Source organism: Scyliorhinus torazame, chromosome 2 (assembly GCF_047496885.1).
Source record: "Scyliorhinus torazame isolate Kashiwa2021f chromosome 2, sScyTor2.1, whole genome shotgun sequence".
Lineage (NCBI taxonomy): Eukaryota > Metazoa > Chordata > Chondrichthyes > Carcharhiniformes > Scyliorhinidae > Scyliorhinus > Scyliorhinus torazame.
In genome coordinates, this window is record NC_092708.1 from 189,705,143 (window position 1) to 189,718,998 (window position 13,856).

A 13,856-nucleotide genomic window follows, 5' to 3' on the forward strand; every position below is an offset into this window, starting at 1 on the left:
GGTAGGGACTTGTGGTGCAGCAGCCAGTGGAAGGATGGTGGAGGGGGAAGGGTCAGTGCAGGTTGGAAGGCCCCAGATGGTACAGTTGATGACCTTCATCAGGGAGTTCTCCGAGCAGAGGAAAGAGTTGCAGGAGGATCGATCGAAGGCCATCAAAGGGGCTGTGACACCCCTGAAGGGCTCAATGGAGAGGGTGGCGAAATGTCTGGAGGCTCAGGGGTCACAGATCCGAGAGATTGAGATGGCGATGCCCGAGCTCAGCGATAAAGTGATGACACTGGAGGCGGAGGTGGGGCTCTTAGGAGACCTTTGCAGGATGTTGAGAGCAAAGGTGGAGGAGCAGAAAAACGGGTCGAGGAGGCAGAATCTGCGAATAGTTGGCCTGCCTGAAGGAGTGGAAGATGCGAATGCCACGCGGTACGTTTCGAGTGTGCTGGTGGAGGAGGGGGTGCTGGACAAGGCCCCTGAGGTGGACGGAGCGCACAGGTCTCTGAGGCAGAAGCCAAGAGCTGGGGAGCTGCCGCAGGCGGTGATCGTGAGAATCCACAAGTTTGTGGAAAAAGATCTTGCCAGTGAGAAGCGGAAGCGCGAATGGGAGGGGAACAAGGTCCGAATATACCAGGACATTGGAGCTGAACTGGCAAAACGGCATGCAGGGTTCAACAGAGCCAAGGCGGTGTTATATCAAACGCAGACAGGGTTTGGGGTGCTCTACCTGACGAAAATATGGGTGATGTATGATGGGAAGGGGAAACAGACGTTTTGGATTTTCGGTCTTTGAGGGACTAAGTGCTTACTGTTAATGTGCCGAAATAGAAGACTGTTTGTTGTAGTGCTTCATTATCTGTCTTCTACTTTAATAAATACTTTTATTGTTGTCTATTGAAAGAGCTTTGAGTTCTCACTATTTCCACAAACGTTTCTCACTCATATCCAAAACAAAAAACAACACACTACGTGAAACCAATGTTTTAAGCTGGAACAATCTCACACATGACATCAGCGGGGTTTCGGAACAATAAATAGTGCACATTTTTGCAAAAAAATGTTTGAAATGCCGAACCTGTAGTAAGTGAAAGAGATATTAATGCAATAAACATCAGACAATTCTCAAATACATTTAAAACTGGATATTTTCCTTTGAACTTGGCTTTGTGCCTCAGGATTGTGCACTCTGCTGATAAAAATAGATTCTATCCACTCTGTTAAAGGCCCTCATAACTTTAAAAACATGAATTAAATCCTCCCTGAGCCGCCCCTGTTCCCCACCTATATAATCTTCCCTCGCAGCTGCAAGTTTCCACGTAGTTCACAGATTGTTATCATTGGCAGAAACAATCTCGGGAGAATACAGCGTTTTTATTGGGTGAACTCTCTGGCAGTTGCCCAATTCATTATTTAAATACTATTCCTGTTATATATTCCTGTGATTATAACCAGAAACTGACGGCGATACAGTGACAATACCAAGATGGCAGTCCTCTTTTTCAAGGAGCGCAGTCACGCTGCCATGTATCGGAAAAGCAGGCTTTCTTCACCCAGTCAAGTCGACGAGCTCGTCCTCAACTACCTAAAGGCAAAGGTAACAATGTGATAGATATAAACATGGGGAGCTCTGCAGCGAGAGCTCTGACCGGTTCAGTTGCCAGAGGCAGTCTCAGTCTCAGAACTGAGATGGGGAATTTCTTCACTCAGAGGATGTTGAATCTTTGGAATTCTCGTCCCAGAGGGCATAGAAAGCTCAGTCGCTGACTATATTCAAGACAGAAATTGACAGATTTCTAGATATGAAAGGTATTAAGGGATATGTGGCTAGTGCAGGGAAAATGGTGTTGAGATAGCCGATCAGTCTTATTGAATGGAGGAGGGGTTAGAGTGACTGAATGGCCTCCACCTCAGATTCTAATCTTACTGCTGGGTTTGATGTTGATCATGGAATCATAGAATTTACAGTGCAGAAGGAGGCCATTCGGCCCATTGAACCTGCACCGGCCCTTGGAAAGAGCACCCTACTCAAGTCTTCACCCTACGCGTAACCCCACCTAACCTTTTTTGGGGGGACACAAAGGGGCAATTGATCATGGCCAATCCACCTAACCTTTGGGCTGTGGGAGGAAACCGGAGCACCCGGAGGAAACCCACGCACACACGGGGATAATGTCAGACTCCGCACAGACAGTGACCCAAGCCGGGAATCGAACCTGGGACCCTGGATCTGTGAAGCCACAGTGCTAACTGTCATGTTGGGTGTTCTGATGCACAAATGATCCAACACAGCTGTAGATGGTATAACTCTGTTTTATTATCTTAACAACGGTTACAACTAACTGCTGGCTTGGGTACGTGCTTCACCAGCTAACCTGTGGACCCAGCCCTATCACTATCTTAGTGAGGCACTCAGCACATGGACTATGTCTGAGTGGCGTGCTGTGAGCTCTGTGCTCTGAGCTATCTCCTGGTAGAATGAGCGGGAACTGTGGTGTTCCCTGTTTTATAGTGCTTGTGCTCTCACTGGTGATTGGCTGCGGTGTTATGTGTGTGCTGGTTGGTCCAACTGCCTGTCCATCAGTGTGTGTGTGATTGCACCATGATATGCTGATGTGGATATCATGACATCCCCCCCTTTCACAAGGATATGTGCCTACATGCTAATAAATAGAAATGTGTACTGAGTGCATCTGAGTATGTGTGTGCAATATTTACAACATGTACATGAGGCTAAACTATATACATAGGAAGGTGTCAGGTGCAACAGAACAACGAGGTTGTACCAATAACAGAACAAATGCAATCAACAAATGACGAAAGAAAACTTCTGGAACAATGAGCGACAAGAAAAGAAACTCGTTAACAGTACTGTAAAACAATTCAGTAAGTCCAATGTGCTAACAGGCTCATAAGTCAAGTCTCTCAGGTGGGCGACGAATTTGGGTTGACCGCCTCAAGGGTGGGTCAGGATCCACCGGCTGAGGAATGGGCCTGGCCACTGGCGATAGAGGAAGAGGCAGAGTGTCAGGAAGCTCCACGAATTTGACATCAGGAACAACAGGAGGGCGTGGCACCGGTGCATGATCACGTAGCGAGCACGGAAGCAGCCGAAGGGCCCGCCGATTACGGCGGCGAATGGAGACATCAAGCATACGAACCAGGAACCGCCACATGGCGGGGAGCCACGTGGCGGAGAACCTCGGCGGTTGCCGACCAGCCACCCTCCGGTAGGTGTATGCGGACGTTGTCTCCAGGCGCCAGGGCAGGAAGATCAGTCACCCGAGCGTCATGTGCCACCTCCTGCTGAGCATGCTGCTGTCGCATCCTTTGCAGTACTGGAGCATGGTCGAGGTCAGGAGCATGAATGGATGGCACAGTGGTTCTGAGGGTGCGACCCATCAACAGCTGGGCTGGCGAGAGGCCCGTGGACAGTGTGGCCGAGCGATAGGCCAGCAGGGCTAAACCGAAGTCAGATCTGGCATCGGCAGCCTTGCAGAGGAGCCGCTTCACAATGTGGACGCCATTTTCCACCTTGCCATTCGACTGAGGATGCAAGGGACTGGACATCACGTGTGCGAAGTTGTATGAAGTGGCAAAGGAAGACCATTCTTGGCTCGCAAAGCAAGGCCCGTTGTCAGACATGACGGTGAGCGGAATTCCATGGCGAGCAAAGGTTTCTTTGCATGCCCGGATGACAGCTGATGACATTGTGTCGTGCAGGCGTATGACCTCCGGATAATTTGAGAAGTAGTCAATCAGAATAATGTAGTCCCTGCCGAGCGCATGGAAGAGGTCGACGCCCACCTTCGCCCAGGGGGACGTGACCAACTCATGGGGCTGAAGCGTCTCAGGGGGTTGCGCCGGCTGAAACCTTTGGCAGGTGGGGCAGTTGAGCACCATGTTGGCGGTGTCGTTGCTGATGCCCGGCCAGTACACAGCCTCTCAGGTCCTCTGCCTGCACTTTTCAACTCCGAGATGGCCTTCGTGCAGTTGCTCGAGGACAAGCCGGTGCATGCTGTGTGGGATCACGATCCGGTCCAACTTCAAGAGGACACCATCAACGACGGCCAAGTCGGCCCAGACGTTGTAAAATTGTGGGCACTGCCCCTTGAGCTACCCTGCCGTCATGTGGCGCATCACACGTTGTAGAAGGGGATCAGCCGCAGTCTCATGGCGAATGTGGGCCAGACGTGCATCAGTGGCCGGCAGATTGGCTGATGTGAAGGCTACCTGTGCGTCGACCTGACAAACGAACCCCTCCGAGTCGGGCGGTGTGTTGACCGCCCTGGACAGAGCATCTGCGATGATGAGATCCTTCCCCGGGGTGTAGACAAGTTGGAAGTCGTACCTCCGGAGCTTGAGCAGAATGTTCTGGAGGCGAGGGGTCATATCGTTGAGGTCCTTCTGAATGATGCCGACCAGGGGGCGATGGTCGGTCTCCACAGTGAACTGCGGAAGACCATATACATAATCGTGAAACTTGTCGATGCCAGTCAACAGGCCTAGGCACTCCTTCTCAATCTGCGCATAGCGCTGTTCAGTGGGGGTCATGGCCCGCAACGCATAGGCAACCGGGGCCCATGATGCGGTGTCGTCGCGTTGCAGGAGTACCGCCCCAATGCCGGACTGGCTGGCGTCAGTTGAGATCTTTGTTTCCCGTGTGGTATCGAAAAACGGCAGTACCGGGGCGGTGGTGAGCTTGACCTTGAGCTCCTCCCATTCACTCTGGTGTGCGGGCAGCCACTGGAATTCCGTTGTCTTTTTGACCAGGTGGCGAAGAGCAGTCGTGTGTAAAGCAAGGTTAGGAATGAACTTCCCCAGGAAGTTGACCATCCCGAGAAAGCGCAGCACTGCCTTCTTGTCTGACGGCTGCTGCATGGCTGCAATAGCTGCCACTTTGTCGGCATCCGGCCGCACACTCGACCGGGAGATGTGGTCCCCCAAAAACTTGAGCTCGGTCTGGCCAAAAGAGCACTTGGCTCGGTTGAGGCGCAGGCCCTGATCTCGTATCAGTACAAAGACACGCTGGGGACGACTGATGTGCTCCTGTGGTGTGGTGGACCAGATGATAACGTCGTCTACGTAGACGCGTACCCCTTCGATGCCCTCCATCATCTGTTCCATGATGCGATGGAACACCTCGGAGGCCAAGATGATGCCGAACGACATCCTATTGTAGCAGTATCTGCCAAATGGAGTGTTGAAAGTGCACAGCTTCCTGCTGGACCGATCCAATTGAATCTGCCAAAAGCCCTTGGAGGCATCAAGCTTGGTAAATATTTTTGCCCGAGCCATTTCGCTCGTGATTTCTTCTCGTTTGGGTATGGGGTAGTGTTCTCTCATCATGTTGTGATACAAATCTTTCGGGTCGATACAGATCCGGAACTCGCCGGAGGGCTTCTTTACGCACAGCATGGAGCTGACCCACTGAGGCGGTCCTTGAGTGGTGCTGGGAGCCTACGAGGTGCGTGAATGACCGGGGTGGCGTCCGGTTGGAGCCGTATTTTGTACGTGTAGGGCAGTGTGCCCATGCCCTCGAAAACCTCCTGGTTGTGCGTGAGGAGAGAGTGGAGCTGCGCCCTAAAGTCTGCATCCGGGAAATCGGACGTGCCTTCTGGAGACAGAGTGTGTACCCGTTGAACGAGGTGGAGGATCTTGCACGCTTGTGCGCCTAACAGAGAGTCCTTCGAGGATCCTATGATTTCAAATGATAATGTGGCTTTGTGTGAGTTGTGTGTAACATCGAGCTGGCGGGACCCCGTGGCCGGGATGACGTTTCCATTGTAGTCAACCAGCTGACAGTGGGATGGCAGAATCGGTGGTTTAACCTTCAAGGTCTGGAAGGCTGACCATGCGAGGAGATTGGCGGAGGCACCAGTGTCCAGGCGAAATGTGATCTGTGATTGGTTGACCGTTAGGGTGGCACACCACTCATCGCCCGGATCAATGCTGTGCACTGGCAGCGGCTGGTGGTTCCGACTTGGGGACATCCGGTTCTTGTGGATTACCGCAAAGCGGAAGGGCTCCCGGTCTTTGGTATCGCTGGTCTGCATACTATCTGGATATGACTCAGTGTAGGGGGGCTGAATCGCCCGCACGTCCCTGCGAAGCTGGCGGAATTGTTGGGAGTTGGCAGGTTGAGCTGCTCCACAGCAGGCAGCGTAGTGGCCCATCCTGCCACAGCGGAGGCATTGTCGCGCTTTGGCCGGAAATTGCCGCTTCAAGTGGGCGGAGCCACAGTTGCCGCACGTCGTGACGTCATGGCGTTCGTTGCGCCACCGCGCATGCGCGGTGCGGTCCTGCGTAGAGCGCGCCTGCGCATCACGTCCCTCTGCATCAACGTCCCCTCTTTTGGCGCGTACAAGCGCGGGAGGCCCTCGGAAAGCGCGCAAAATGGCCACCCTCTTCCGGGCCGCGGGCCGGGAGTAACTCGATCGACTGGACCTGCTCCGCCTCGTAGGACCCGTGCCGTGCCGTTTCGGCCACCTGGATTTGGGAGTACCGGCTGGTCGTGTTCTCATGGAGGACGCAGGTCTTGATGGCAGTCGCTAGGGTGAGGCGCTTTATTTTAAGGAGCTGCTGGCGTAGGGTGTCCGAGATGACCCCAAAAACTATCTGATCCCGTATCATGGAGTCGGAGGTGGCCTCATAGCCGCAGGACTGCGCGAGGATACGGAGGTGTGTCAAATAAGATTGGAAAGGCTCATCCTTACCCTGCAGGTGCTGCTGGAATAGGTACCTCTTGAAGCTCTCATTGACTTCCACGCTGAAGTGTTCCTCGAACTTCAGAAGCACCATCTTATATTTTGTCTTGTCCTCGCCTTCCGCGAATGCCAGGGAGTTATAGATGTGGATGGCGTGTTGCCCCGCCGTGGAGAGGAGGAGGGCGATCTTCCTGGTGTCCGATGCATTCTCCCTGTCTGTGGCTTCTAGGAAGAGCTGGAAGTGCTGTTTAAACAGCTTCCAGTTTACGCCAAGATTTCCAGCGATTTGGAGTGGCTGCGGTGGGCTGATGGTTTCCCTGGAGCAGGATGGCGGATTTCTGAAAGGGTGCAGGTAGGTCTCACAGTCGCTGGTTAGCTTCCACTACTGGTATCATGTCGTGTTGCGTGTTCCGATGCACAAATGATCCAACACGGCTGTAGATGGTACAACTCTGTTTTATTATCTTAACAACGGTTACAACTAACTGCTGGCTTGGGTACGTGCTTCACCAGCTAACCTGTGGACCCAGCCCTATCACTATCTTAGTGAGGCACTCAGCACATGGTCTATGTCTGAGTGGCGTGCTGTGAGCTCTGTGCTCTGAGCTATCTCCTGGTAGAATGAACGGGAACTGTGGTGTTCCCTGTTTTATAGTGCTTGTGCTCTCACTGGTGATTGGCTGCGATGTTATGTGTGTGCTGGTTGGTCCAACTGCCTGTCCATCAGTGTGTGTGTGACTGCACCATGATATGCTGATGTGGATATCATGACACTAACCAGTGTGTTACCATGCCGCCCGACGGTCTGAGGCACAATGATGACCCGCCTGACATAATCCCAGATCCTCAAGATTTAAAGGGTCAGTTTGTAGACTCTCATTCCCATCCCACCCCATATGTCCCTCAAACCTCTCCCTCTCCCCAGCCCCTGCCCCTCTTTTCCCCCACAATCCTCCACACTGCCGCCTCTTCTACCCTTTACCTCTTCTCCCTCTTCCGCCCACAATCCTCCACACTGCCGACTCTTCTACCCTCTTCTCCCCACAATCCTCCACACTGTCTGCCTCTTCTACCCTCTTGTCCCTCTCCCTTGCATAATCCGCCATGCTGCTTGCCTTCAACCCTCTCCCCTTCCCCCTCCCCCACACCTCAAACGTGCCACCCAGGAGTTAAAGTTTCTTCCGTTGCTTTTGATTGAAGGTGAAGGTGGAGAACGGTCTGTGATTATTGGTTGACGCCAAGCTGCTAATTAGGTCCATTAGGCCCAAGTTCAACGTGACCTGTTGACATATGAAATGAATGAAAATCACTTATTGTCACAAGTAGGCTTCAAAGGAAGTTACTGTGAAAAGCCCCTAGTCGCCACATTCCGGCACCTGTTCGGGGAGGCTGGTACGGGAATTGAACCGTGCTGCTGGTCTGCCTTGGTCTGCTTTAAAAGCCAGCGATTTAGCCCAGTGTGCTAAACCAGTCCCATATCTTATAGTTTGTGATAAATGCAGCTTGTGATTTCAAGCCAGGATTGTTCACTTCTTTCCTGTGACTGGCGAGTGACTGAAATGTTCAAGACGGAATTCTCCAATTCAGGGAAATCCGTAGAATCCCTACAGTGCAGAAGGAGGCCATTCGGTCCATTGAGTCTTCATCAACCCTCTGAAAGAGTGCTCTACCTGGGCCCAATCCCCCGCCCTATCCCCGTGACCCCGTGCATTGATCATGGCCAATCCACCTAACCTGCATATTTTTGGATTGTGGGATGAAACCGGAGCACCCGGAGGAGACCCACACAGATATAGGGAGAATGTGTGAACGCCACACAGTCACCCGCGGTCGGAATCGAACATGTATCCACTGCAGCAATGTGCCATCACTGTGCCACCGTGCCGCCCAATATACAATGATTGGCCCAATACCCAAAACAGGGATAGCCTTTCTGTGTGAGCAGAAATACACTTGTGGAAACATGAGCCAGGAATTTTCAGCACTTCGCATCAATGGAATCTTCTGGTCCCGCCGAACGCGAGCAACTTCAGGCATTTAAAAAAAACAACATTTTATTAGGGTATTTGTAGTTTTTACAATAATAACAATAACAGCAACATAAACATAGTATATAAAACATTTCCATCCCTGACACGTTCCTCACACCCCCAACAAAGAAAAAATAGCCTAACTCCCCCTAGATTTCTACCTCTGCTGACATTTTAATTTTCCCCGAGAAAGTCAACGAACGGCTGCCACCTCCGGGTGAACCCTAACATTGACCCTCTAAGGGTGAACTTTATTTTCTCCAGACTGAGAAACCCAGCCGTGTCACGAACCCAGGTCTCTGATTTTGGGGTGTTCGAGTCCCTCCACATTAACAGTATCCGTCTCCGGGCTACCAGGGAGGCAAAGGCCAAGACGTCAGCCTTTTTCGCCCCCTGAACTCCCGGATCTTCCGACACTCCAAAGATCGCTATCTCTGGACTCGGCACCACCCGTGTTTTTAGCACCGTGGACATTGCCCGTGCGAAACCCTGCCAAAACCCTCTGAGCTACGGGCATGCCCAAAACATGTGGACATGATTTGCTGGACCTCCCATGCACCTCGCACACCTGTCCTCTACCCCAAAGAACATGCTCATCCAGGCCACCGTCATGTGTGCCCAGTGGACTACCTTGAATTGTATCAGGCTAAGCCTGGCACATGATGAGGATGTGTTAACCCTGTTTAAGGCATCTGCCCATAGACCCGCCTCTATCTCTCCTCCGAGCTCATCTTCCCACTTGCCCTTTAGCTCCTCCACCGGAGTTTCCTCCGCCTCCATAAGTTCTTGGTAGACATCCGATACCTTCCCCTCTCCCACCCCGTTCTGGAAACTACCCTGTCCTGTAACCCCCGTGGTGGCAGGGGCGGAAAGGTCGGAACCTGCCTTCTCAAAAAATCCCGTACCTGCAGATACCGAAACCCTTTCCCTGCTGGCAGTTCAAATTTCTCCTTCAAATTACTCTCGGATTGACTTTTTTGTAATGGGCAGGGCGCTGATTCCGAGGGTGGAGGGCACGGAGTATTCGGCGATAGCCATCTCTGACCATGCCCCGCATTGGGTGGACCTTGGGCTGTGGGAGGAGAGGGACCAGCGCCCACTGTGAGGCTTGGAGGTGGGGTTGTTGGCGGATGAGGAGGTGAGCGGGCGGATCCGGGGGTGTATAGAAAGGTACCTGGAGGCCAATGAGAATGGGGAGGTGCAGGTAGGTCTGGGAGGCGTTGAAGGCGGTGGTCAGGGGTGAGTTGATCTCCATTAGGGCCCACAGAGAGGGGAAGGGGAGGAGGGAGAAGGAGAGGCTATTGAGGGAGATGGTAAGGGAGGCTAGGAGATATTCAGAGGCCCCCAAGGAGGGACTACTCAAGGCAGGACGAAGCCTCCAGGCCGAGTTCGACCTGTTGACCACCAGGAAGGCGGAGGTGCAGTGGAGGAAGGCACAAGGGGCGGTGTACAAGTATGGAGAGAAGGCTAGCCGGATGCTGGGACACCAGCTTCGGAAGCGGGAGGCAGCGAGGGAGATCAGGGGAGTTAGGGATGCGAAGTGCGGTGGGTATTAATGGGGTCTTCAGGGACTTTTACGAGGGACTGTATCGGTCTGAGCCCCCATCGGAGGAGGGGGGGATGGGTTGTTTTCTGGACTGGCTGAGGTTCCCGAGGGTAGAGGAGGGGCAGGTGGCGGGGCTTGGGGCGCCGGTTGGGTTGGAGGAACTGGTCAAGGGACTGGGGAGTGTGCAGGCGGGGAAGGCACCAGGGCCATATGGGTTCCCGGTGGAATTCAAAGGAAGTGCGTGGACCTGTTGGGTCCGCTGCTGGTTATGACTTTCAACGAGGCAAGGGATGGGGGGGCCTGCCCCCGACGATGTCTAGGGCATTGATTTCTCTAATTCTGAAGCGGGACAAGGACTCTCTGTACCGTGCGGATCGTATAAGCCAATTTCACTCCTTAATGTGGATGCGAAACTGCTAGCAAAGGTATTGGCCATGAGGATTGAAGACTGTGTTCCAGGGGTCAGACACGAGGATATTTTAGCCAGCAGTTTGGCGTCCACATTCATTAGGGTGATTGGCCTGTATGACCCGCATTGTTCAGGGTCCTTCTCCCGCTTCAGAATCAATGAGATCAAGGCCTGCAACATTGTTTGGGGGAGGGCTCCCTTCTCTCTTGCCTCATTAAATGTCCTCACCAGCAGTGGGCCCAATATCTCCGAGAACTTCTTGTAGAATTCCACCGGATAGCCGTCCGGCCCCGGGGCCTTGCCCGACTGCATGGCCTCCAGCCCCTTGATTATTTCCTCAATTTCAATTGGGGCTCCCAGCCCTCCCACCAGTTCTTCCTCCACTCTCGGGAACCTCAGCTGACCCAAGAACTGCCTCATCCCCTCCGACTCATATAACTTGCTATAAACGTCCTTAAACACTTCACTCATCCCTGTGGTGTTGGGTGTTCTGAGGTACAGATGAACCAACACGGTTGTATTTGGTACAACGCTGTTTTATTTCAACTTGTTATTTACAGATCTGTCCTGGTACTCAGCACGTGGTGACTCTCTGAGTGTGTTGTTAATCAGGTCCTGTCCTTGTCCTGGTCTCCAGATCTACTGGCCACCGGATGTCGTGTTTCTTCTCTTATACTGTCTCTGTCCTTGTCTGTGATTGGCTGTCGTGTTATGTGTGCTGATTTGTCTGTTGGTCTGTCTATCATGATGTGTGTGTTTGAATATCATGACATCCCCCCTTTTTTACAAGATTATGTGCCTACGTGGTTATAAATATGAATGTGTCCTGAGTGTAGCGAAAGGCGTGTGTGCGTGATATTTACAGCATGTACATATGGCGTAACTATATACATGGGGCGATGTCGGGTGTGTCATGCTAACGAGGTTGTACCATAACAAAAGAAGAAAAACTTTGAAGTGTGGTCCGGTCAAACGAGGTCTGGAACGATAAAACAATAACATGTTACAATACAATAGTTTCTAAACTTTAACGTGTGAACAGTCTCATAAGTCCAGTCTAGTAGGTGTGCGACGAATTCGGGTTGACCGCCTCAAGGGTGGGTCGAGAACCACCGGCTGAGGTGCGAGCCTGGCCACGGGCGGCGACAGAAGTGGCATGGTATATGGCAGCTCCACGAAGTCACTATCAGGAACCAGTGGAGGACACGGCGTCTGTGTAGGGTCCCGTTGCGAGCGTGGAAGTAGGCGAAAGGCTCGCCGATTGCGCCTACGCACCGATCCATCCGTCATGCGTACCAGGAACGAGGTGGAGTCTTTTTCTTTTTATGTTTGTGGTGGTGGTGTCGGATGGCATCTTGTAGTTGATAGGTCGTTGACATTGAAGAGGTACCATCAACAATATCATTCAAGGTCATGGATGTGCCAGATGTTGAAGTTGGATGAGACTGTGCATGCTGGTTCTGGCCACGTGCTGTGCTGGAAGGGTGATTCTGCTGAGAAGCGTTGAAGCATGTCGCTTTGGAGACAGAATTGCTGCTCGCATCAATGTCTGGTGATGGTGTGAAACTAGAACCTTGCATCTGATAGGAATATGCTATCTGGCCAGGCTGTGGTGCAGCAAATCCTGGGCAGTAACTAAGGCATCCAGTCTGTAGTGCAGATTGCGCTGGTGGTAGTCCTCCTTTGGTCTTGATTCCATTAGTGGGCAATCCGTAGTGCTGGCCTGTTTGAGAATATGCTGCATAGACTGCTGGCTGCTGCAGGCTTGAATACTGGGTTTGTCCAGCATGAGCTGTCATTGGCCGCACTGCCGGTGTGGAACAAATGTGTGGATATAGCTGTGGTGAAAATTGGTGTATTCCTCTTGGACTGTAGCCGCTGCTTGTTATTGCTGACCCAGTGTGATTGTCACGTGATCCATCTCCTGTCGTTGTGGCATCTGCTGTCACCCTGAGCGTGCCATCACTGAGGTTGCGACACTGCCTGTCTGGAGTAAAGTCTGGCTTACGTGAATCAGAGTCGGTGTTTGGTTGCTCCCCATCTGGAGTCTGGTCTGTTTTTTTGTTGATGCTCCCCGTCCGGAGTCTTAGCAGGTTCACTGGAGTCAGCTGAGATTTCTTGAAGCTGCACTTCTGGAGTCGGAACATGCAGGAATGCATTGACTAGTGGAGAGGTTCGAGCAATTGAGGGTGGAAGTAGTGTGGTCTCACCGTGATCGTCGAGTGCCTCTGTACGCACTAGCTGAGGTCTGTCACTTTGCACCTTTTGCATGGGAAGTGGGATGCTGTCGTCACTCGTTTCACATACCGTGGGTAGATCCTCAGTAGCTGCTTGCTGTTCACTAGGGTTGGGTAAATTGTCAGAGTTTTCATCTGGTTGTGCAAACCATGTCGGTGGACTGTCATTGTCTTGCCGTTGTCCTTCATTTGGGCTTTTCTTCTTTGGAATTTTAAGTCTTTCCCCAGACATTGCAGAACCTTGTTCATTTCCCTCAATTTCTCCCATATGTAGGGCATCAAATGTTGGATCCAATGTTTCTTTCGTCATTGTACTAGTTTCCAAAGAACAGTCCGTTTCAATTTTCTTCTCAGTTACTTCATATGTATCTTTTTCTAATGTACATGCCTTCATAGTCTCTGGGTCTGATTTTGCTGGGACTGGCATAGTCACAGTCTCTCTTTTACTGTTCTCAATTGCCCACATTCTACTCCCCAGACATAAATGCTTAATCTCTGGGGTTAGTGTGGTACAATGGATAATCGGGTCGACCTTATCTGCATCTTCACCATCACTGGAAAGCACAATTGGTTCACTTGAAACTGCTGCGGGTTTTAAGTGCTTTGTCTGGCTACTCGATGTCGGTGTCCTCAGGATTCTTGCTCCAATGTTCTGCTCATTTATCAGTGGAGTGTGCATAGGTTCAATGCGATTAATATTCCCCTCAGGGTTTGAAGAGTCATTACTGACTAACTGCTGGTCTCTGAAGTTGGGACTTTGCGGTTTTGTGTTAAAGGGAGACAGTTGTCCCTGCTGTAGATATGATTCAGGTTGTGTTATTTCCATTAAATGAGGATCAATGTCTTGTCCATTTTTTTCATCCGTACTAAAACAATGGCAATTTTTAGTCTGCTCCTTGCAAGTTAGACATACAAGTAATTTCTTTAGCAAATCCTCAGCAT

At 51.7% G+C, this 13,856-nt stretch overlaps 1 protein-coding gene across 1 annotated transcript in view; it reads left to right on the top strand.

Moving 5' to 3' along the window:
- The first annotated feature begins 1,340 nt into the window (after window positions 1-1,340).
- The window catches only part of LOC140394390 (putative methyltransferase DDB_G0268948), a 129,853-nt gene continuing 117,337 nt past the window's right edge, over window positions 1,341-13,856 (top strand). The window contains exon 1 of the mRNA XM_072481626.1: window positions 1,341-1,582. Within this exon, the coding sequence (XP_072337727.1) occupies window positions 1,472-1,582 (111 nt within the window). The 5' untranslated portion in view covers window positions 1,341-1,471. The remainder of the gene's footprint in view (window positions 1,583-13,856) is intronic.